Source organism: Ambystoma mexicanum, chromosome 12 (genome assembly GCF_040938575.1).
Source record: "Ambystoma mexicanum isolate Mex_15411 chromosome 12, UKY_AmexF1_1, whole genome shotgun sequence".
NCBI lineage: Eukaryota > Metazoa > Chordata > Amphibia > Caudata > Ambystomatidae > Ambystoma > Ambystoma mexicanum.
Genome location: NC_090936.1, coordinates 12,304,031 through 12,328,147, shown reverse-complemented (window position 1 = coordinate 12,328,147; position 24,117 = coordinate 12,304,031). Strand labels below are relative to the sequence as shown.

At 45.9% G+C, this 24,117-nt stretch overlaps 1 protein-coding gene across 7 annotated transcripts in view; it reads left to right on the top strand.

Moving 5' to 3' along the window:
- PCLO (piccolo presynaptic cytomatrix protein) overlaps positions 1-24,117 on the top strand; it is an 854,190-nt gene that overhangs the window by 50,466 nt on the left and 779,607 nt on the right. For all 7 annotated transcript variants that reach the window (XM_069627816.1, XM_069627812.1, XM_069627813.1 and 4 more), the window contains exon 2: positions 10,857-12,204. In XM_069627816.1, the coding sequence (XP_069483917.1) occupies positions 10,857-12,204 (1,348 nt within the window). The remainder of the gene's footprint in view (positions 1-10,856; positions 12,205-24,117) is intronic.

The following is a 24,117-nucleotide window of genomic DNA, read 5'->3' as shown; positions in this document are numbered from 1 at the left end:
AAAGTCGCAGTACTTGGCTCTTTTCCTTAGCCTCATAATAAAATTGTCCATGCTTTCATCTTTGTCTTGCGTCGTTGTGTGGAACACGTGTCTCTCGTAGTCGACGTTCCGTAAGGGTGCGAAGTATGCATTTAATGAGTCAATTATGCCTTGAAAAGAGTTAGTGTTGTCCTCGGGCATTTCGAACACGATGTCCCTCACCACGGGACCCAAAGAGTGAAGCAGGATGCCTCTCAAACGGCGTTCTTCTCGCACGCCCGAGGCATCGATGTAGATGTGGAGTTCTTTCAGCCAGCGAGCCCATCTGGGTGCCAGGCTGTTGGTGTCCGTCATGTCAAAGTGAGGGACTGCTTGTAGCTGCAGAGATTCAGAGGAATTGTCCTCTCCAGTACTGGCTGCTCTCGGGGTGGAGCTGGCTTGGAGGCTCTGTAAGCCACTGTCAATATTGTCTGCTGACATGCTGGTGGATATGGCTGGGCTGCGCTGCTGTGGCACTCTACTCACTGGGGTGGCGTGTGCTGAGGGTCCCTCACCGCTTCCTTCACCAGCACGGCCTCGCCCGCTGAACGTAGGGGCTAGCGGTGACTTGGGCTGCATGGGGGCGTCATGAATAGCAGGTGGCCCTTAGTTGTAGGGCTGCAGAGCTTCCCTCCTGGTGTGTGTGTGTGAGTTGGCAGGATCTTCCTTCCACCGCCACTACGGCACGCAAGCAAAATGAAAAGCGGCCGAGCCTGGGGCAGCGGCGTTACTTTGCGGCCCACACGCGACTCTGGAAACTGCCTGCGGGTGGGCGTGGGCGGGTCGACGATGAGCTGCAGAGCCGCCGGAGGCAGCGGCGTTGCTCCGCGGCCCACGCACGACTCTGGAGCTGCCTGCGGGTGGGCGTGGGCGGGCCGACAATGTGCAGCAGATCCGGAGGCAGCGGCGGTGCTCCGCGGCCCACACGCGACGCTGGAGCTGCCTGCAGGTGGGCGTGAGTGAGTCGTCCTCGTCGCCAATGTTAGGTTCCGAAGACGTTCGGAACCTCGGGCAATCCGAAGTATTTAAATAAATCGAGGCACACAATGAGACGCGGGAGCCGGGGTAATGCGATGCTCTTATCTTTATTGTCGGCGCCAGAACTGGCGTCGGAGGCGGTAGCCCCGCCTCTTCCTCTTCCCGTGGCTACGCCACAACCTCTACACAAACAAAAAGAACGGACACAAAACAGTAACTGTGAATAACGTGTCCATGGAAATAGGACACAACAAGGCTGTTAACTATTTATTATCAAATCACTCTTCAGATATCAAAAGTGATAATTGGCCAGATCCCTAAAGAGAATGCAGGGCGGACCTCAGCCCGGCTGGAGCACAGCTCTGCACATCGCCATATTAATGCACACATGACTGGGCTCGTTTAGTTTTAATTCATATATTTTCTTAGAGTGCCATTTTCAGACTTCTTCGTGTTGAAATGTAGTAATAAGCTCTTAGGACTTCATGGGACAATGTGGACTGAGGTCAGTCTTTAACTCCATTTAGGGTCTCCTCTTTTGTGCCCTAAACTTAGTGTCTTTTGCAACACAATGGGTGAACCAAAGCTGGGTTCCCTCTGGCCAATCTCGGGCACACATCTAACTGGTGCTTGTTTTTTTTTTTTGTTTTTTGAATTTCATCTGTTTTTCAAAAGTTGCACAGGTTTGACTCTTTTTCATTGGGACCGCTGCCTGGGGCAGTTGGTATAGGCAACTTTATTTTAGTACTTGATACAGTGATGCTGTCCCTATTCACTGATGCCTCTGAACAGCTGTGATTTGAAGTCTCTTATTGCACCGTCTCAGTTCATCAAACACTGTCCACAATCCTCAATGTGTTTAGTTGGTTTCATGACCATTTCCTAATTTATCAGTGGGTTATCTAGAGCAAGCACTTTTCCAGGAAAGAGAAATATATTGAATTGGCAATTCCGCCATCATGGATGCAAAGAGAGTAAGTTTGAGCCATTGGGGCCATTACCAACTATGGTTTTTCCTCTTGCATAGCACCTGCACTGGGTGCCAGCTCTCCCTTCCTCGTCGTTCTTGAATCCTTATGATAGCCTACCTGTAGATATCCATTCAGCAAAAACCATGTACCTATGCTTGACAAAATGTCCACCTTATTGAAGACGCTCTGGTCGAGCAATTGATGACGGAAACCTCTAGGTAACCCAGAAGGTGACATTATCAGTGAGAAGTTGGCGGGACATGGCTGCTTAGGAAAAGGCCTGCTATTGCTGGTGGTGAAGCTGATTTAGGATATAGGGGTGATTTGAGTAAGAGCGTAGACCCTGATCCAGGACTGGTTTGAAGGTTTTCTGGGATTCTTTGATTTTGGAGCTCATGAAGAGTTTGGGCTCTTTTGGAGCCTTATCAATCGCTCATTGTAACTTATCTCTGTGATGCATTTGCCCTGATTCACCACTAAACCCTGGCTTAAACCCCACCAAGATGTAGCTAGAAATGAACTATATCCCCCGCTTCTCCATATTCAGCCAGGATGAAAGAGAAGGTACAGGAACCCGCAGGCTATTTTATTTCAGCCCTCCCTTGTATGTTGTATTCCTTACCAATTTACATGTGACTACTGTTTTTGGAAAACAAGTCTGTCTTTACTTTTTAATACCCCCTGCGCCCCCCAATTCAGCCTCAATCGTAACCTGCATTCTTTGTTGATGCATCTTAAATCCATTGCACACTGTTGCATACGTCTATGTGTTCTTAACATGTAAGGACACTTGGAAGCCTGAGCAGGTGCTGAGCCAATAGTCCAGAATGATAGTGAGAACAGGTTTTGTTTTGGGTCCGGAAGGAGTGGTTCATCAAATTGACCATTGCTCCACCTAACTGCCAGGCCAACACTGCACCTCATCTGCTCAGCAATACTGGTGATAGTGTCACAGATGATGCAGAAATCACTTCAAATCGCAAAGGCGATTTAAGTGGGTGCTAGGGCCCTCCCTCTTCTCTCGTCTACGAGCACCTCCGTAGCCCAAATGTCCTTTGCCCCGTGTTAGTATATATTGTTTGGTTTGCTTTCACTAAATGAGATGAGACGTTGACCCTAATAATCCTGGCCCTATCGCACTAACCTCCCTCAGGGACTTCCACCCTCTCCCATTCTCACCACTCATTGGTGGTCTACAGGGGAATGAAATTTGTGCCTTGCAGACACTCTATGATTCGGTTTTCTTTCAAGCTCACTTTCAACTTTCTCCTTCTCCTCTGCTCTCCTGGAAGACTCTTCTTCCCACTCAACCAGCTGCCCTTCTACTGTCCCTCCGATGTGTCACTCATTCTAGGCCTTGCCGTTACCCTTTCATGTTACTCCACCCACCGTGTTCCTGTTTCTCCTCCAACCAATACTCCCTCCTCTGCACTAGTGCTACTTCCTCCACCACACTAGTACTACTCCCTCATCCACACTACTACAACTACTCCCTAACCAGATAGTATCAATCTCTCCCCTACACTACAACTACTCCCTCCCCAGGCACTATTACTCCCTCAACCAAACTACTACTACTCCCTCCTCTACATTACTACAACTTTTCCCTCCCCAGATGCTATTAATCCCTCCACCACACTACTACAACTCCCTCCCCCACACTACTATTACTACTACTCCCTGCCCAGAAAGTGTTAATCCCTACACCACACTGACTACTCCCCCCCAGACACTATTACTCCCCCACAGCACTACTACTACTTCCTCCCAACACTACTACTACTCCCCCATACTATTACTACTCCCTCCACCACACCAATGTAAGTCCCTTTCCTCCACACCCCACTCCAGCATCCTCCCTCCTGCAATCACTTGCTCGGCCACCTCCTCCTCTGACTTCACCTGAAGAACCCACAGTGTCCGGTTACTGTGCTCTCTCTTAAATGCCTCCCTATCTTCTGGTTGATCTCTTGTCCCTGGCCAACCTGGCCCTGTCTTCGCCGCCCTTTAGATGTCCCATCCTTTCTCTGCACAGGTCTGCCAAAAATCAACAATGTCTGTACAGTGCTTCAGTTCTGTTTAGGGGGTGTATGCCCCCTCCCCCAAAGATAAGTTCAGTTCTTTTTTGGTGGGGTTCAGATTTTGTGTCTCTGGTGTCCCAGGGAAACCACACTGGTTTCCAGATTGGGAGAGTTGATGGCGTCTTGCAGTGTGTGGCATTGACAGCAGCTGCTTGGGGCTGTGGCTCCTCTTGCTGGTGCTTTGGGTGCTTGTCCTCTTGGCGTGCTACTTGTACACGGTTTGTGTAAGATCTTTTCTGGCTTAGCGGCTCTGCCAGCTTCCTACTCGCTCATCTCTCTCTCCTGGAGTGTTCCAACTTATTCTCGAGGGGTGCTTGTTGTCTCTGGTGCTTTTCTCCTGGGTCGACTGTTTATAAAAATGGACAAGAGATAACCTGACCAGTAACTGTATCCCAAGGTATGAACTGAAGCAATTTGGTACTGCACATAAACAACCTGTCACATGGGTTGGGGACAAGAATGGGGGCCCACCAAACTGCCACGCCCCCTCTAGGGCTGGCCCTGGATTCCACCCTGACAGGCCTCCCTCCCCAGGCTAGCCCCTCACCACTGACCCTGACCCATTGGTTAGACCGGTAGAAGCTTCTCTGTAAGCCTTGCCTTGTGCTTCCATAAGGATTTTCTAACAGACCCTCAAAAACCAAATGAATTTGCAGAGTATCTTGGTTTTTAGTGACATGTAAATTCAAATTAATGCTGCAGCTCCTTCATGGCCAGTAGCTGTTGGCAGGGAAGTTAATTAAGTTGTGCTATTTTGTTTGTGTAAATATTAATCTCGTTTTCTTGGTAATGTGAGCCTTGTGGAAACCTTTTGAGTAAAAGCAAGCAATTGTTCTTTTCACAGATTGTATTGGGTGTTATTAAAGCATTCAACACTTTTTTTATAGACCAGCACATTTATATATGATAGAATGTAATTATTGTTTTCATCACTAAAGCCACACAATGATGTGCTTTTTGTTTAAAGATAATAGCAGGGATGTCTGTGAGTTTGGATTTCTGTCCAGAAACGTGTAATTATCTCCCGCTGCCTTCTTCAATAATGCATTTTCAATATTCACTTTTACAGCCCTAATCATTTTCCGGACACTCTTCAGCTGAAAGCAGATGCTTACTGTGCAAATCAATAGACATGATGGAAAGACTCTGCCGCGTGCAGACATCTACTTGCAATGTACCATTTTAAGCAGCAAACCTTTCGGTACATTGGCGCACCTTCATGTTATGGGCAGGGGCCGGCATCTGAGGACCACTGCTGTTTTGCTGAAGAGTTGCTACCTTGCTCGTAGTGGGGGGTGTAGGGGTCTAAGGTTTAGAGATGGGTCTGAGCCTTATTCTAGTATTTTCATGTTTGAGTCGCAAGGCCAATGTTGATGGGGTTTGCTTATGTTCTTGGGGTGCTTTTAATAGGATCGTTATGGGGTTTGGGATATTCTTATCAAGAATGCCACATAATAATCTGAGGGGGCCGCAATTATAATGACATTTCTACTTCTACGTCATGCCAAAAAGGTGATTGAGCATTTCTGTAATACAGCGCGCCGTATTGCATAAAAACCCCTATTAGCTTAAATATGTGCATAACACTTCATACCTTGGTAGACTGGTGGACTGCACTCCTCGGAGCAGCACAGTGGTGGACATTCCACCGCTCCGCATAGAAAAAGACAGCACGGGATCCACAGCAAGAAATCATTTATTCTAAGTGCCGTGAACAGAGAGAAACAAGCAACCATGCGTTTTGATCACATTAAAGGGAAACAACATAAACCTAGGACTTTTGTATAATATCACAGCTCTATGGTCACACAAGAGAGGTTCTCGTATACACTATGGTGCATGTGCCTCTGCCCAGACAATTGTCGGACATCTTGAAGTGTCGGAATATATAAAAGCTCTGTAAACAAGCAAACTTTGTCCCAAAGTAACAGAAGTACAAAGTCACTTCTGGCGAAGGTGTCGGAAATGGGTACAAAATGCGCAGACACAGCTGTTCTAGCACTCTATCAAACACTATATGTGGTGCACAGAACGTGTCACGTGTTACAACAACTCTGACCACATAACATGGGATGTGACATGACACCACTTCAATCTAAGTATGAAACAGTAAAATCATGGGAACAGAAATGCTGTTGCCAGGAAGGAGAACAAAATAGTCTCATACAATTACTGTAGTCCACGTTAGTTGAATAACAATAAGGCGATAGATAACATATAATGCACATTTCGACAATCAACTGACAATAAATGATTGTTGTTAAAAAGAAGATTTGAAGGAACAGTTGTCAAGGCAATACATACTATATAGCAATGAGTTGCATAGTGCAATTCAGTAGCTCTCAGTAAAGTGCATAATATATATACACATTTCATTGCTGCTTTGAGGGATGGAAAGGCAGCCATAACAGCACAGGCCCCACATTCATGCTCCCCCTTTGAGTCATTAGTGACCCTTTGGCACCTTGTCCATCTCCACAAACAAAGGGGAGTGGGAACGCGCAGCATCCGAGATGCTCCCAAATTGGCCCTGACCGCGCCCGACTCGTTTATTTTGCATGTGTAAAAGTGAGGAAAACTAAGGGTAAGGTACAGAGGAAATGCTTTTACGATCGATCACACTTTGCTTAAAACCACATGCCCAAACGCTCGGGACATGACATTTTTGAGTGCACTATTCCTTTAATGCATCCCTTCACATATGGGTCAACACATGTTGTCATGTACGGGCCATAAAATAACCTCCACTTTTTGGGTGGCAGTATAATTGGGAGGGTGGATGTCTCCGAGTTTCTTACAGTATTTCCTCCCATACTCGTGGGGTATTCACAGCATACCGCATAATTGAAGTACACAGATGCTACTGAGCATAGTCAGTAAATACCCTCTTGCTTTTACTGATTATGCCATACTCTTAATGTGCCCCCTCAATCTTGCCTAAGGTTGGCACATGTATTCCTCCTGCTGAAATTACTATCCACTCAGCATGTATTGAGATGGACCCGCGTACATGATTCCCGTTGAGTGTCGCCTACGTCAAACAGAGCTTTGCTCCTGATTGGCCCTTTATGTTTCGGACTAGAACACTCATGATAACTGCCCCTTGACTGTGGTAAACCAGGGCTGATGGGAGCTCTGTCCAAAAAGACTGGAGCACCAAAGTTTGCAGTCCCTGGTCGTAAACCTTAGGTGGCCCATTTTTAATTATGCATACTCTTCTCTACCACATATTTCTGATCACATGGCTGGGGCTCACACGCAGACACTTAGCTCTTGAAAACAAAACAGAGATTTTCAACCATTTTGTAGTTGATAAAAGATTATTTACAGGACATGTTATTAATAGTAAATTGACCAAAGTTATTTTAATTTGTGATTCAGTGACTGCTAGTAACTTCTTCTGTGAATGATGGCGGGAGCAAGTAGTATTAATGCATACCTTTAACCTTTCTTACTCTCCATAATGACTCTGAGTGGGTACATTCCCACAGAACAGGTTATCATGCTGTGTTCTTTCTTGAGGGGCACCCTGACCTCTTTTTGTATGTTATTTGAGATGTATGCTGGCACATCTTGCTTTGATCTTTTTATATTCCTACATATTAAAAGGTTTCTCAGGGATAGAAAAATAGCAATACTTGTAACTCACATGTTCCTATTCACTCATGACCATCTACACGTTAAGCAATACATACAGTGGCAGCTGCCCCGTGTTTATTTTGGTACAGTAGTTCTATAACATAATTATGGACTATGATCTCATAAGTGGACTTGTCAACAACGCTTTGACACTATTTACGTTGGAAAATCCCTCTTGCACACATCGAATGATGTGACAACAGTGTTACTAGAAGTCTGATATCTCCATCTATTTCATGGATGTTGTGTTCTGTGCAATACTTAAAAGAAGACATGAAAACTGATACTTCTCAGTTAAAGCATTGGGACTGAATGGTAGGAGACATCTTTGTTTTAAATTTTAATATAGGATAGCTTATCCAGGTAAGGATACTCTAATGTTCTTTTATAGTTTTTCATCCATGTTAGGATCATCTTATATTTTTACTTCTGGAATCTCATCCAGCTCAAGATCTGCTTATTATAATCTTATATTGTTTCTCATTCATGTCGGTATCCTCTTTTCTAATATTTATGTATCTTATCCTGGTTAGAATCTGCTTATTATAATATTTTATTGTTTCTCATTCATGTCAGTGTCCTCTTTTTCTAATATTCATGAATGTATCTCATCCAGGTCAGAATCCGTGTATTATAATCTTGAATTGTTTCTCATTCATGTCAGTATCCTCTTTTCTAATATTTATTTATGTATCTTATCCAGGTTAGGATCTGCTTATTATAATATTTTATTGTTTCTCATTCATGTCAGTGTCCTCTTTTTCTAATATAAATGTATGTATTTCATCCAGCTCACGATCCTCCTTGTTATAATATTTTATTGTTTCGCATTCATGTCAGTGTCCTCTTTTTCTAATATTCATGTATGTATCTCATCCAGGTCAGAATCCGTGTATTATAATCTTGAATTGTTTCTCATTCATGTCGGTATCCTCTTTTCTAATATTTATTTATGCATCTTATCCAGGTTAGGATCTGCTTATTATAATATTTTATTGTTTCTCATTCATGTCATTATCCTCTTTTTCTAATATAAATGAATTTATTTCATCCAGCTCACGATCCTCCTTGTTATATTTTATTGTTTCTCATTCATGTCAGTGTCCTCTTTTTCTAATATAAATGTATGTATTTCATCCAGCTCACGATCCTCCTTGTTATAATATTTTATTGTTTCTCATTCATGTCATTATCCTCTTTTTCTAATATAAATGTATGTATTTCATCCAGCTCACGATCCTCCTTGTTATAATATTATTTGTGGTTTGCACTAACCTAATCAAAAATTATGGGAGCGCAGAACACAAACGTAGCCATACGTAAAAACAAGCAGAACTTTTGATTTAGCAAAAATTACTTGGGGATTATAAAAGGTTTTATATCACTTGCACACTATTCAACCGTAATATGTCTTTACTGCATGTCAATCTAGAGCCATCTCATATGGAATATCACCCAAAGGTTCGGCATACAAAGTGAACAAATTCTGGCTCAAAATTGGACAGCAAAAATGACAAGCACATTAGATGACTTAATGGTGTTAACCTGATCATCCTGCTGGCAAAATGTAAGGTAGGACGTACACTAAATTAAGACAATTCAGTCATAGCCCATCCAATCATGTCTGGAATACCAGACAAAGTGTAACAGAGCCTCATGATTGACCGTGTCAAAAGGTCTCGACATGCCGAGAAATGGCAGCATCATTGATGTCCTTTATAAGAAACTATCCTCAAAATTCTGTAGAGTTGCAGATTTCTGTCTCTTGAATATACAGAGTGCGGTTTGGTAAGGATGTCTGAGCTGGTGATTATCAATATGGATCAATAATTGGGCTATAGCTACCTTGTCGAATTTTAATTAAATGCAGGACTTGTAATTGGGCAATAATTATAGTTTACGTCATGAAGTGTGGCGATAAATTCAGTCTTGGGATATGACAAAAAAATGTCCTTTGGTTGAGGACAAATTGACCAAGCAACTCTGATACAAAAGAGGCAAAGAAGTTGGAATTTTACAGAATGTTGCTGGTAGAAGATGGTCTGAATGCGATGAGGGCATCTCATTGGAGAAGTAAACCTGGATGATGAATCCTTTGTGGATGGAAGTTGAAAGGTTTCCCAAATCGATGTTTCAGTAGGAGTGAAAAACGAAACATGGGAGAGGAAATTTGGCATAGATGGTGTTAATGAAATGACTATCTTCCTTGGAATAGTGAAGGAGTAGAACTGGAAATGGGTAATAACAATGACAATTAGAACAATATTTGTAATGACTTGGCTATAGAAACCTGGCTTCAGCGATCAATTTCTTCAGATTTATTCTAGATTCACTTAATAAATAAATAGAATCTCTGGTACCTCTTGTAGATTTTCTTATCCGCCCATTGTTGTCAATACCAAAAATTAAGGTACATTTTAGTATTTGGCTAACAGGATCCAATTCTGTGTGCGGCAACTTGAACTTATAACTATTTTCAATATTTTTCTTTCAAAATCTAACATTGTTATCCCCCTCCTGTCAACAATGCAACTATCATTTTGCTATGAGGATTCTAGCTGAACTGCTCACCCACCATATTGCAGACTCAATACACTTCCTGCTCCTATCATATAACAGCATGTCGGTGGCGGTAAACAGGCCAACAGATGTACTTAGATCACATGATATGTTTAATGATTGATTGCTTCTGTGTTGTGGACTTTAAATGCATGTGTTGATTTTTGATTCATCAACAAAATAGCACATAATTTGGAGACACACCCTAAACAAACTGTAACCTGAGATAATTTACATTCCTTTGCCCCCCCCCCCCACCCCCACTAGGTGACCACAGTATTGGACCAGGCGCAGTATCCACCACTCGGACCTCCCCTTGCCCCCATGTTTGACCTGCATCTATCCGCCTTTGTGGATGCATCTGAAGGCATTTGCATTGCTGCTCATGCATTCAAGTCTTTTTCAAATGCCTGTTACTTCTAATTGGGCTCTCCATATGTTTTGGATTTCCACGATCACCATGACTACCCAGCTTAGTCTCTGCTGAAGCATTGTGGGAGTTGTAGTCCAAAACACCTGGTGGGATTATTAAAAGTGCAGGATGTATGTGCTATTTTCATTCAGCCTATGAATATTCTGTGTAGTAAAGTCACATGTTCTTTCTTTGCAGGAACCCGGAGATTGATGCAAATCGATTCTCAAGAATACCAGGAAAGCCTCCCGACCCGGGACCATCCACCTTAAGTAAAAGCAGAACGACCGACACATTTAAACCAGAGCAGCAGCTGCCTGGGAGGAGCCTTTCAACCATGAACCTGAGAGACCCCAAGTCCAGGACTGACTTTAAGGACGAGCAGAAGCCGAGCATGGTGCCCAGCTTCCTGGTGGAGGGCAACCCTTTAAGCGCTATGACTTCAGTCGTTAATAAGTTCAGTCTTTTTGATGCAAAGTCAGACTTGGATGCAGCCCAAGATGAAGCCAACAAGAAACAGCAGGTTCTCCAAAGGGAGCAGGTGCAGCAAGAGGGGACAAAATCCCCCAAACTGATGCCCCAGCCCCAAGGTCATGCTGTACACCCAAAACCACAGACTGTGCCGACAGCGGGGTCACCTGCACAACAGCAGCAACGTGGAAGGCCAATGGCTCAGCAGGCCGCTTCCGCTAATCGAGTGTCCGGCCCAACGCAGACCATGCAACAGAATCCTACAAAGCCGCCAGCACAGGTGCAAGACACCACAAAACCATTACCAGGGCCCACAAAGCCATCAACACTTCAACATACAGGACCACCGGCAGCAGCTACTCCACAACCGGCCCCTAGTATGCAACCTTCACAGCAGGCCGTAACTACAAAACAAGCCACACACATGGCAGGACCTTCGCAGCAACCTTTACAACAACATGGACCTGTTAAACCATCGCCACAGCAGGCAGCACCTACAAAACAGCCATCTCACCCAACAGGATCCCCCAAGACTTTGCCTTCTGGGAATCAAGCATCTCAACCACCAGGATCAGCAAAACCGGCTGCTCAGCCACCGGGACTGGCAAAACAACAGACATCTCAGCAAACTGTAGCCCCACAACCATCACTTCAACAAGCTGCACCACTTAAAACAGCACAACAGGTGGAGACTGCTGTTCCATCAACTCGGCAACCATCGATTGCAAAAAAGCCTCCCCAGCAAAGTGGACCTTCAAGGGGGCCGGCTGCACAACAAGGACCTGCTAGACAAGCTGAATCTGCCGCACCATCAAAGACGCCCATGCAACCCCCACCAGCCCAAAAACCTACCCATTTGCCAGACCAGCGGCCAGGCCCTGGAAAGCCATCTCATGAACCCATGCCCCAATCTAAAGTTGCAGGACCAGCCCCACAGAAGACGATGTGCCCTCTTTGCACAACCACTGAACTTCTGCTCCACACCCCTGAAAAGGCCAACTTCAACACATGCACTCAGTGTCAAATTACAGTATGCAGTATGTGTGGGTTCAACCCCAATCCACACATCACAGAGGTAAGTGTCAGCATCCTACTTACCATCTCTTGTTAATCCATATGTACTGTCCTCACTCGAATCTGAACATTTAGTGTACTACAGGCATTTTTCCCCCTTCAATGCAATTGTTTGTGCACCATTATGTGTCGACCATTAATAGATGTCAATTCTGTTTTGCATTCAAAGGTTCCAGAGCTAAAATCCACTCTTTGCGTTCCATCAAATATCTGATTTTCAGAACATTGCAATTGACCTGTCCACCGATCTCATACATTAGTATGGATTCTTGTCCCTGAGCTGGCTTTTCATTGGCTCACACCAGGAGCGAATGGTGAAGCAGAGAGTAAGGCTGCCTCAACCTCACTCTTCTCTACTCAAGCAAGAGGAGGACGCCTCTCAGACCGAGGAAGACAATGGCGCAGGTTACACAATGGGTAACCCTAAAGTTATGGTTATCCAATGAGATCGTGCATTGAGGTGTTATCAAACTCTAATACGTACTCGCTTACCTTTTAACAGTGGCCGACTGACCATTTAGTGGCAGTACTAGGTTTGGGCCTTCAGACGTACATGGAAGCTCGGAGCCCTCCATCTCCCATGGTTTAAGTGGTATATATATTATGTAGTGTATGGCTGAAGACGTGGACTATGGAAAAGCTACAGATTACATTCCATCGCGAATGAGCGGCCTACATTAGAAAACACCAAGCATATGGACACAATGAGTTAAATAGTATGGGTAGAGCCGACTCTTGGTGCGCAAAGTGTCCTAGAATAAGTAAAGGCTTGCTGCACCCCCAGAGAAAGAGGCTCTACTCCAAACCTCAAAAATTGCATAAGTATAAACAAGGACGACTCTGGGCAATTGTGCTAGCCTGGTAAATATTATTCCCTTGACAGGGCTAAGTGATTAAACTCCAATTATTATTCAACATAAGTCAATATGGATCAACATACTTGCCTTAGTGTGCTCAAACAAATATCGTTTCAATTCAGTGGGTTAAAAAAAGTCGAGCCTTCCAGCCTACACGTGTTTCGACAAAACTGTCTTCGTCAAGGCAAAGTTGGTCTTGGATAAGGGCCTGGTAGGTGAGACAAGGAAGTCTTATTGCTGGTAGTGGTCATTTCACAAATTGGTCGAGACAAAGCATAGGGCCTTTCGGCATGGTTGAACAGGTCGAGTTTCTGGTGGGAGGCTGGGCACAGGTTATCTGATCGCCTGGCCTCCCTATTCTGTGACTCGACCAATTTGTGAAATTACCACTACTCTCCATAAGACTAACTAATCACAACCGCCAGGCCCTTATCCAAGTGCAACGTCGCCTTGACAAATACAGTTTTGTTGAAACACGTGTAGGCTGGAATCCTCGACTTTTTGTTACTCACTGAATTAAATCGATTTGTTTGAGCACACTAAGGCATTTGTGTTGATCCATATTGAATTATGTTGAATAATAATTGGAGTTTAATCACTTAGTCCTGTCAAGGGAATACTATTTACCAGGCTAGCGCAATTACCCAGAGCCGTCCTTGTTTATAAATGTGGACACAATGTATCACTGAAAAGCAACATGAGATAATGCTCCCTGGAGGGTAATAATGCTTGAGGATCTCACACTATCAAGTACGCAACCCTCACAATGGGGTCTCCCTCCCTTTCTGGAAACTAATGTGGTCATGGATTGAAATGCTGTAGGGCTGTTTCTTACTCACCTGGACATCCTTTGGCTGTCATTCCACGTTGTGCTTATAATTGTGTTTGTACCATTAAAGACTTTGTGCACCCCCAAAGGGAGCGGTTGAGGGTGAGCTTGGAGACAGTGGGCAGATGAGCGTGCATTCGTCCTGCGTCTGTAGCTCTGGAATGGAGTTCAGTCCCTTGAATGACTCGTGTGTAAGAAGCTTTGGTTCAAGCATTAGCTTCCGCCCCTCTGTTCCCCTACATTTTCTGCACAACTCAACAATTGTGCCCAAGGTCTCCTTTCGGGGGGCCACTGGTCAAAAGCAGGTGACTCTGAGGGTGTTGCTAGGTCTGGAAAAGATCTGGGGCTGCGTTACTTTTGGGACTGTCGGGACTGAGGGCTCGCCTTTTAGTTGTAGCCCCTGAGCTTCTATCTGGAGCTACAACCAAAAGACCCCGGGCTATAGCCCCCTTAGCCCCGCCACCCCGCCCCCGGCAACGCCTCTGTCTGCCACCTGCGAGTTTCTAGGACTGCAACTCCCATCAGCCCTGCCTCTAGGGTCAATGTTGAGGCTTTACAGAGCGCCATCGCCCCACACATCTGGGGAACAGCAGGTTGCACACCCCTGAGCTTATGTTAACACATGCATCTCTGTTGTTGAAAGAGCCCCCCCTGTGCCCCTTAGCAGTGTTACAAGCAAAGAGAACAGGACCTTGAAACTCCTACGTGGGTCAGTCCCAAACACCTCCAGCCGCCTTGCGCCCTCCCTCGCCGTCCCGGGGTGGCAGTAGAGTGAGAGGCATATTAATATTAATCAGGGGGCCCCCTGGTGTAACTCAGATTAAGTGTACATCCCAAGCTCGGGTGACAGTGATCCTGTTACGCTAATATATTAAAGCATCACTTACATACGTGAAAGGGGCTTGCACTTTTTTTAATTCTCTGGTGCCGGAACGAAGTGCTGGTCAACACAGTGTGTCATTGCAATCGCATCATTGCCACGTTGTTTTTTATTGCCCCATTTTTTTCTCTTCTCAATAGCACCTTTGCCATATTGTGCACGATGAATAATTCAGTGTGTCACGCACAAAGGTTTGACTGCCGGCGGCGCATTGTGTGTGCACGTGTTACCTCACTTAACTGCAGGGCAACTTTCTCGGGGATCTCTCTTGAAGGCCATTTTCTAAAGAGGCCAGCTCCTTTGTTTTATCAGCATGATATTGTAACATCAGCAATCTGTTTTTTTTAAACATCTTTTTTTTTACTACAAATGATAATTTCGAAAGAATGTGCGCAGATCACAAGGTGCGCAGAACTCAGACAAAGAAAAGGAGGTGAGGAAATTGACAAGCACTTTGGAAACAATCGGAAACCGAGTAATGACTGCATCTCATCACTTCAAAGAGAACCACGTGCAGGAGGGACATTTACAGCAGTATGCCCCGCTACAACCTGTAGTAGTTAAAGCCATCAGTTTATAGGTCCTTGACGTGGCCACCAGACACAATGAAGCACACTGAGGGAGCGTCACACGCCGCAATATTGCTCCATGATAACATTATTGTAAATCCCACCGTTACTGCCCATTTGGAATTCTGGATGCAGAGTGAGGATTATGGACTAGTCCATTGCTACATCTGAGAAGTTCTACAAGAGAAAGTGTAATGAGGTTCTTACAAGACGCTTCATACTGATTCCAGCCTCTAAGCGCTGGAACGCGATGTGCACCCATACACTCAGAGTTGTCGTGCTTCGAAGACCAGCGCATTGCCCCAGAGCTATCTTCCCGGCAGATAATAGCTATTTATTGCGCAGAGAGGATGGCATCCTAAGGTGCCCCACTCTCTAGCTGCATTGGGAATGATCTGAAGAGTCCCTTCCTTAGAGACTAGGATCCGCCCATCGCGAATAAGCCTAACAATTCCAAGACACCACCCCAACACAATACAGGTTACCCATGTCAAGAGGAAGACGTCATCTCCATGGTGTCAAAAGCGGCAGAGAGCTTAAGCAATAGACAAACTCCACCGCTCAGTCATTACTTTTTGATTTTCTCAACATTTTAGTTGCTACATGGAGCCACCATGGTTGCTCAGCAGAACTATGACTGGAATTAAATTCAATGGTTACGGCCTCAAAAGTCGATCAATTTCAAGATGGGCCCATGACAGTAGAGCCGCCCAACCCTCAATAAGCTTCCCCAAAACGGGTAACCTTGATATAGGTCAAAACTACCCTCCTACCAAAGGTTTCTTTAAGTCCCATCAGACATCAACACAATTCAAGCTCTGAGAATATTATGATAAATTTAGCTGGCAAGATCGCAGCGTATGAGGAGGGTTTCCGTGAATTGAGGAGAGACAGTATCTCAACATTCGGAAAGAAGTTCCAAGCCAAGGGGATATTACTTCATTACTGTGCCAAGTAATGCCCCGGGCCAGGTAGATGGCCACCATGGATCTGGAGAAGGGACTACATAGTCCCTTTCCATGACCGTTATTTGCAAGACTGCGGGGACGGACCGGGCTACTGCGGTTCCCTTTGTCAGCCTGGAATCATGCAGCGGAAGTTAAGTGAGGCGGGGATGGGAGGGGGGATATGTAAAAAAGAGGGGTAAGGGGGAGGGCACATAGCGACGCAGAGCAGTAATTTCCTGAGTACCCTGCGGAAGAAGATGGCAGCCTAATGCTATGAGGAGGCTCAGACAGTGGGATTACTATGTGGTAATGCCCCCGTTTTAAGCCTTCTCATTGGCTCGGAGGTTGACAACTCCCCCCCCCCACCCCCTTGCTAGGTACTGATTTATATTACAACATGTTATTGGTGAAAGCTGATAACTGTTGTCACTGCGGGTTTCGCACAGTGTTTCAATATTTATTTTAAACGGACACGATCTTGTTAAAATAGGAAGTAGGCGTGGCTGCAGAGTGGTCAAGCGTCGCATTCTGTAGTCCTTTTACAAATAATTGTTTAAAAATTAGGTATTCTTGAATAGTTTGCAATAAGACTTTTCAAGTTTAGAAATCATTCTTTTATTCATGTTTAATTCGATGTAAACACCAGGGATTAAAACGTTTACACTTGGGTTTATGGGAGGTGGGGGCAAAAGAATTCAGAATTTCCTTAAGCTTGCAATTGAAGTCGAGGGGTTATCCCCAGTTACTGTTAATAAGGAGTTAGATTCCTAAGGGGAAAAGCACCCCTTCAGTGCATGTACGTAAGGTACAGACACAACTTTGCAGCTCAAGTCGTATTGATTTCCATTGCTCAGCACAGGAAGATGGACGGGAACCCAACATGATCTGTCCAATTCCGGCCTAACGGGGCCTTACGATCAATTAACAGAGAGGCTGAGAATGCACAGCTCCAGCAAGGTCAAGAAAGCGGTTCTCTTGCTGCCTTGCAACTAGCAAGATGTGGAAGATCAAATCTTCAATTTATGAGCCAGAAATTAAGGCCAGTAGACCTCAAAAAGTGGGGGGAGGTAACTTAGATGGAAGGGGTACAGGTAAAGATGCATATATAAAACAACAATTCAAAAGAAGACTAAACACACGTGGCTGAAAGATGTCAAGTAATAGTCGGGGGGGGGGGGGATGAATGCCGGTCCACATCACCGATCGGAGGAGCAGGCGATGTGGAACAGGCTGAAACCCTGAGGCAGGGACTAAGGAAAGCCAAGCACTGGGAACTGGTTTGTTTACTAAAGAGATGCCCTAGCTTCAAATCAGAAGGCTGGCCAGCAAGGCTGCCAGCATGTAGTGATGGTGTTTGGCCATTAAATAGCCAAGCAGATCAGCTTGAAGGTCGCTGGGTGTGTCTGAGAAGCAATGGGTTTCACAGGAACTGTGTGACTGGAGAGGACCTAGTGCCAGCTTTGGCTTTGGGATGAAGAAATAACAACTGGGGGAAAATCAGATCCTTCTGCGGTGGAAGTGAAGCATGCAGCGATATCAGAATCAACTAAACATGAAGAGTGGGCAAAAGGGACAGCAGCATATGTAGAGTTTGACCCGAGTGCAGATAACACAAGCATTTGCCAGGCAGGCGATTATGGTCCATAGTCCATATCTCACGGTGGTCAATAGCAGCCTCGATAGAGGAAGAAAGGAGGCTGTCATTATAGAGCAAGAACTTATCTCACTGTGGTCAATAGCAGCCTCGATAGAGGAAGAAAGGAGGCCGGCTTTATAGAGCAAGATCATATCTCACCGTGGTCAATAGCAGCCTCGCTAGAGGAAGAAAGGAGTCTGGCTTCATAGAGCAAGAACATATCTCACTGTGGTCCATATCAGCCTCGATAGAGGAAGAAAGGAGGCCGTCATTATATAGCAAGAACATATCTCACCGTGGTCAATAGCAGCCTCGATAGAGGAAGAAAGGAGGCTGTCATTATAGAGCAAGAACATATCTCACCGTGGTCCATATCAGCCTCGCTAGAGGAAGAAAGGAGTCTGGCTTTATAGAGCAAGATCATATCTCACCGTGGTCAATAGCAGCCTCGATAGAGGAAGAAAGGAGTCTGGCTTCATAGAGCAAGATCATATCTCACCGTGGTCAATAGCAGCCTCGATAGTGGAAGAAAGGAGTCTGGCTTCATAGAGCAAGATCATATCTCACCGTGGTCAATAGCAGCCTCGATAGAGGAAGAAAGGAGGATGTCATTATAGAGCAAGAACATATCTCACCATTTATTTTAAAATGTATTTATTGGCATTTATCATTTTTACATTTGCATGACATAAAATATGTCCATAGAGGATAATAAGCATTTTGTAATAAAACATTAACATTTAACAATTCAACTTTAACTGTCTCCAAGTGCTACTTCCATCGTGGCAGGGCAGTCTGTCGGTTCAGGGGGGGTTGGGCAAGCCGGAGGGAGGGGGGAGAGGGGACTTGAGCTTGTAAGGACCCAGTGAAGTTGTGGCTAGTTGCTCTCGGGGTCCTGTGATGTTGGTTGTGAATCCGTTTTCCATAGGTTTGTTCTTGTTCATGGGGGCTTGTCATCCGAGGGGTGAAACAAGGATCCTGTGAGTTCTTTCCAGGCCGTTAGGGTCATGCTCGAGGCGTCCGTGGACCTGGCAACACTGTCTTCCCATGCCTTTGTTTCAGCTTGTACCCAACATTCCGATTCTCTGTGCCATACCTTTTGTTGGGGTCCTGCATGTTTTTTCCAGGACATTGCAATTGTCCTTTATGCCAGTATGCACATGATGTCCATTAATTTGGCCAGGTGTTTAAGTTTGGCCGGCCTGGGGTACGTTCCCAGAAGGCATTCGTCTGGGGTTCACTTGTACCTAGTCAACCCTGCTTTTTCGCTTGTCAGCTGTACGGTGGCCCACAGGGACTGTGTTCTGGTGCACAACCAGAACATGTGAATCAAGTCTGCATTATTCTCTCTGCACCAGGTGCAGAAAGAGTGTGGTGATTTATTGAATTTCGCCAGCCTGGATGGGGTTAAATATGTTCGGTACAACAGGTTCAGTAGAATTTGTCTAAATCTGTGGTTTCTGGAGACTGCTTTAGGGTACGCTAGAGCCCTCTCCCATTCTCCATCAGCCATTTCCCGGCCCATGTCCGTTTCCCATCTTCTTTTCAGATCGGCACTTCGTGGGTTGGGGGTGTCACTCAAGTGGCCATAGATCTAGGACACTGGTCTCCATCCCTCTCCCAAGCTGTACAATAGTGTGATCAGAGGGTTTGATTCCGGTTCCTCCGGCCATGTTGTCCACTTGTTTCGTGCTGTAGTCCGTATCCTTTGATACCACAGAAACTGGCCCGTGTGGATTCCAGCTTCCTCCTGTAGTGTTTCAAATTCCTTAAAGGTGCCATCGTCGTATAGGTCTCCCGATGTATATATCCCTTTTTCTTTCCAGCGTCTGAGGTGTTGCAGGTCCATGTCAGATCTGCATAGGTTGGAGATCATTGGTATGTCTGGGGAGTAGTGATGCTTTGCGTGGGCGAGTGCCTCTGCTGCATACTTTTCGCCCTAGGGCAGCCAAGAAGGGGGCATTTCGCATCAGGTGGCTGGGGGCCCAAATAAGTTCCTTCAGATGGATCGGGGAGACGAAGGGTTGTAGCAGGGGCGTCTCAGATGTGGTGTCGTCTGCTAGCCACTTGGTCACAAAACTGAGTTGCGCTGCCAAATAATATTTCTCGAAGTTTGGGAGTTGAATTCCCCCCTGGCTATGTGGTAGGACCAAGGTGGTGAGTGCTATCTTGCGTCTTCCTTCCCCCATAGGAAATCACGGAGTATCACTTCTAGCAGCCGAAAAAAGGTAGCATTGATGTAGTAATGTACATTTTGGAACCTGTACAGGAATCTAGGGAGGACAATCATTTTAATTATTGAGGCTCTGCCCATCATAGAGAGGGGAAGTTTTGCCCAGAAGCTCATGGATTTTTTTAAAACGGGGATTGCTGATTTCATGTTGTGTTCGTGCATGAGTGCGGGGGTGTGCATTATGTGTATTCCCAGGTATTTAAACGAGATGACCTCCCACTGTATCCCCACAGGAGGAAGTTCTACAATATTCTTGCTCTTGAGGCCAGCTAGAGGGAAGATGCAGGACTTCGCCCTGCTAAATTGTATGCCTGAGACCTTCGCAAAGTTGTCTAAGATGTCTAGCATTGTGGGCACGTTATTGTGTGGGTCCGTAACATATAGAAGCACGTCATCTGCATAAAGTGAGATGATGTGGTCCACTCCCCCCAGGCATATCCCAGCATCAAAGAATTGTTTCCGAAAATAGATGGCAATAAGTTCCAGTCCTAGCACATAAAGCATGGGGGATAGTGGACATCCCTGCCTAGTGCCCCTGCATATGTCCCAGACCTCAGATACATACTTTCCGTTTTTTACCCTAGCCCTGGGTTTTGTGTAAAGTATCTTGATCCACCTAATGAACCCCGGGCCAAAGCCGAAACCTTCCAGAACCACTACGAGCCATTCCCAATATATAGAATCGAACGCCTTAATGGCATCAAGGGATAGCAGTGCTCATGCCTCCGTGCTAGCCTCAGTTTGGTTTATAACCTGTTGTAATCTGCATAAGTTCATGGTCGTGTTCCGGCTTGGTATGAAGCCGCACTGATCCATGTGCACGATCTTCCCTATGATTCTAGCCAACCTCTTTGCTAATATCGTTGTCAGTATTTTCACATCATAATTGAGCATGGCTATTGGGCGGTAAGAGCCGCATTCGTCGACAGGTTTGTTAGGTTTAATGATCGGGATCAAAAGGGTCTCTCTCATGCTGTCGGGCAATATCCCTCTCTCATATGCTTCTTGAAAAACCTCATGTAATAAAGGTGTTAGGGAGGTCTCGTACGCTTTATAAAACTAAGCGGTAGCCCATCCGTCCCAGGGGTCTTGCAGTTGGCCAGCGATTTAATCGCCTCTGTTATATCTTCGGTCGTGATGTCTGCATCTAGGGCCTCAGTCTGTTCAGGGGTTAGTCTGGGGAGTCCTATTTCCTCCAATGTATCTGTGATTTGGTCTCGGGGAACTTGGTCCTTATGGGAGTATAGGTGTTCATAAAAATGCTTGAAGGCGTCATTTTTGCCTTGTTGTGTTTGGAATTCATTGCCCTCTGCATCCTGTATCTTGGTGATTGTGCGCCTGTGGTGTTCTTTCTTGCACAGCCAGGCCAGCATTCTACTCGGCCTGTCGGCTTCTGTGTGTGCTCTGTTAGTCTTGATGGTGTAGTCAAATTTAGCTAGTCTGTCCCATGCTGATGTGCATTTAACTCTAAGTGCTTTGAGGGTGTCCTCTCTCTGGTGAGTGTTCACCGGGGTGGCCTCAAATTGCTCAATCTCTTGCTCCCACTGGTCTAGTTCGCCTTGCAGCTGTTTTCTAATACCTCCCGCTTTTGTTATAGTTTCCCCCCCTTATCACTACTTTTAGGGCATCCCACATCGTGCTCATGGGGTCGACACTTCCGGTATTTACCTCTATAAAGTTGTCTATAAAGTCGTGCAGCTCCTCCCTGAATGCCAGATCACCCAGGGCGTCAATCGGCATTCTCCACATAGGGATTGGGGGTCTAGGGCCAGCGTGGTTCCATTCTACTAGAAGTGGCGAGTGGTCTGTGATGGTTCTCCCTAGGTGTTGTGCACTATCTAATTGTGATAGGTGTATGAAGGTCATGTGGGGAGGAGAAGTACGAGTATCCTCGGGTGTTGGCGTGCTGCTCCCTCCATGTGTCAGCAAGACCTAGTCGGCCTATTAATAGGGATAGGGCTACCGTGGCTGCTGAGGGACCTTTCGGGTGGGCCTGGGACCTATCAAGGTTGGGATCTCGTACACAGTTGAAGTCCCCTGCCCAAAAAAAGAGCTGTGCCTGTATGGGGCGATTTTGGGATACATTGAGTTCAGATGTGCCGGAATATTAGTGTTGGGAAGATAGGAGTTCACTATACATACCTCTTCCTGTTCTAGTCGGCCCCACAGTATCGCAAACCTGCCTTCCGGATCTATCTCTGACTTAATAAAATGGATTGGGAGTTGGGGGTGAATCCAGGTGTATACTCCTCTGGCATATTTCGAGTAGGTGGTTCCAATTCCTTGTCCTCCCCAATGCTCTCCTAATTTGGCCAGAGAGTCCGCCGTGCAATGTGTTTCCTGCAATAGTGCTATTTGCACTCCCTTTCTGTTCAAGTAGGACTTGATTCTGTTCCGGCGTAGGTAAGTTCCCAAGCCCCTCACGTTCCAAGTCATTATTTTTATTTTAGTTGCCATGGTGGGTTAATAGGATTTCCGCTGCTTCAGTCCAGCAGCCGTCAACCTCTTCCATTCGCTCACCCCTTTTTGGCTTCTTCCCTCTGTGCCCGTCCTCCCCGGCACCACCTGTTACACCTGTTGGAGACTTTTTAACTTGAGTAACTCCCATTGTGTGAATGGGGAAAACAAACAAAAAACAACACAAACTGCCCCTAGCAGTTGCTTTCAACTTCCAGGCCACTCCTGGCCTTCCGGATCAGGTAGTGTGTAGGCGGATTGCCTGCACAGATTCTGGTGGGGTGGGTCTCCTTTCTTTTATTTTGCATGGTCCTCCGAGCTCCTATCCGATCTAGCTTACATCACAGTAGGACTTAATTGTAGTATAATTGTCTGCTGTCTGTATTTGTGTGGGGGAATCGCTTTGCTCTTCTGGCCATGGCGGGTGCGTAGTCAGCCCAAGTCTGACCGTGGTGGTTCCTCCTTGCCATCAGCCAGGTTATTATGTTCGAGCCACATGTTTGCTGCGGCTGGGGTCTCCAGAAATATTGCTCTTCCTTTGTACAGAATTTTGAGGCGCGACGGGTAGAGCAACATGTATTTTAGGTTGAGCTTTCGTAATTGTGCTTTAATTGGGATGAAGGAGTTCCTTGCTTGTTGCACTGTGGGGGTATAATCTGGGTACATGACTATTGTCGAGTCTTCCCTCTTGATCTCTCCACCTTCTCTGGAGTACCGCAATATAGTTTCCCAGTCGCAAAAGTTTAAAATTTTGGCAATGATTGGGCACGGGTGTGAGCTGGGTGGGGGGTGTTTCTGGAGAGATCTGTGGGCTCTTTCAACGGAGAACCCCTGGGTGAGGTTTCCTGGACCAATTTCCTGTTGTAGCAATGTTTCGATAAATTCTGTCGGGTCTGGGCCTTCCAAGTCCTCTGGAACCCCCAGTATACGAATGTTATTTCGGTGGGCTCGACCCTCGGCATCTTCGGAGCGCCCCTCCAGCCTTGCCACTTTTTGTTCCAAGTCTTGGACTTTTATCTTTAGATCTTGGGTACTCTCCACGTCGTCTTGCAGGGTAGTTTCTATCGCCGTGACACTTTCAGTTAGGTTTCGGGCGTCCTGACGCATGAGCTGTATGTCCGATTTCACCTCCTCTATCTTCCCTTCGACTGATGTGTGGAGGGCCGCTATTGCCTGCAGGAATTGCGTGTGTTTGAGGTCCTCTTCTTGTTGAGGCGGCTCTTCCGAGGTCTCCCGGTCTTGTTGTGATTGTCTTTGGGGTCTGACTGTCGTGAAGGAATCCATCGTAACCAATTTCGGTTTATTTTTGGGGGGAGACATCGGTCCCAGAGTCTCTTATGCCGGGTCCGGTTCCGCAAGCTATGCAGGCCTTCCCTGCGGCTCTTGGTTTGCGTTATGGTTTTCGTGTCTTTGGGCTGAGGGTCCGTAGGTCGAGTTGGCTGCCCCCGCTTATTGGTTGGCCGTGTGGGGTGGGGTCCGTCGTGCACCCGCACCCATGCCCCAAAT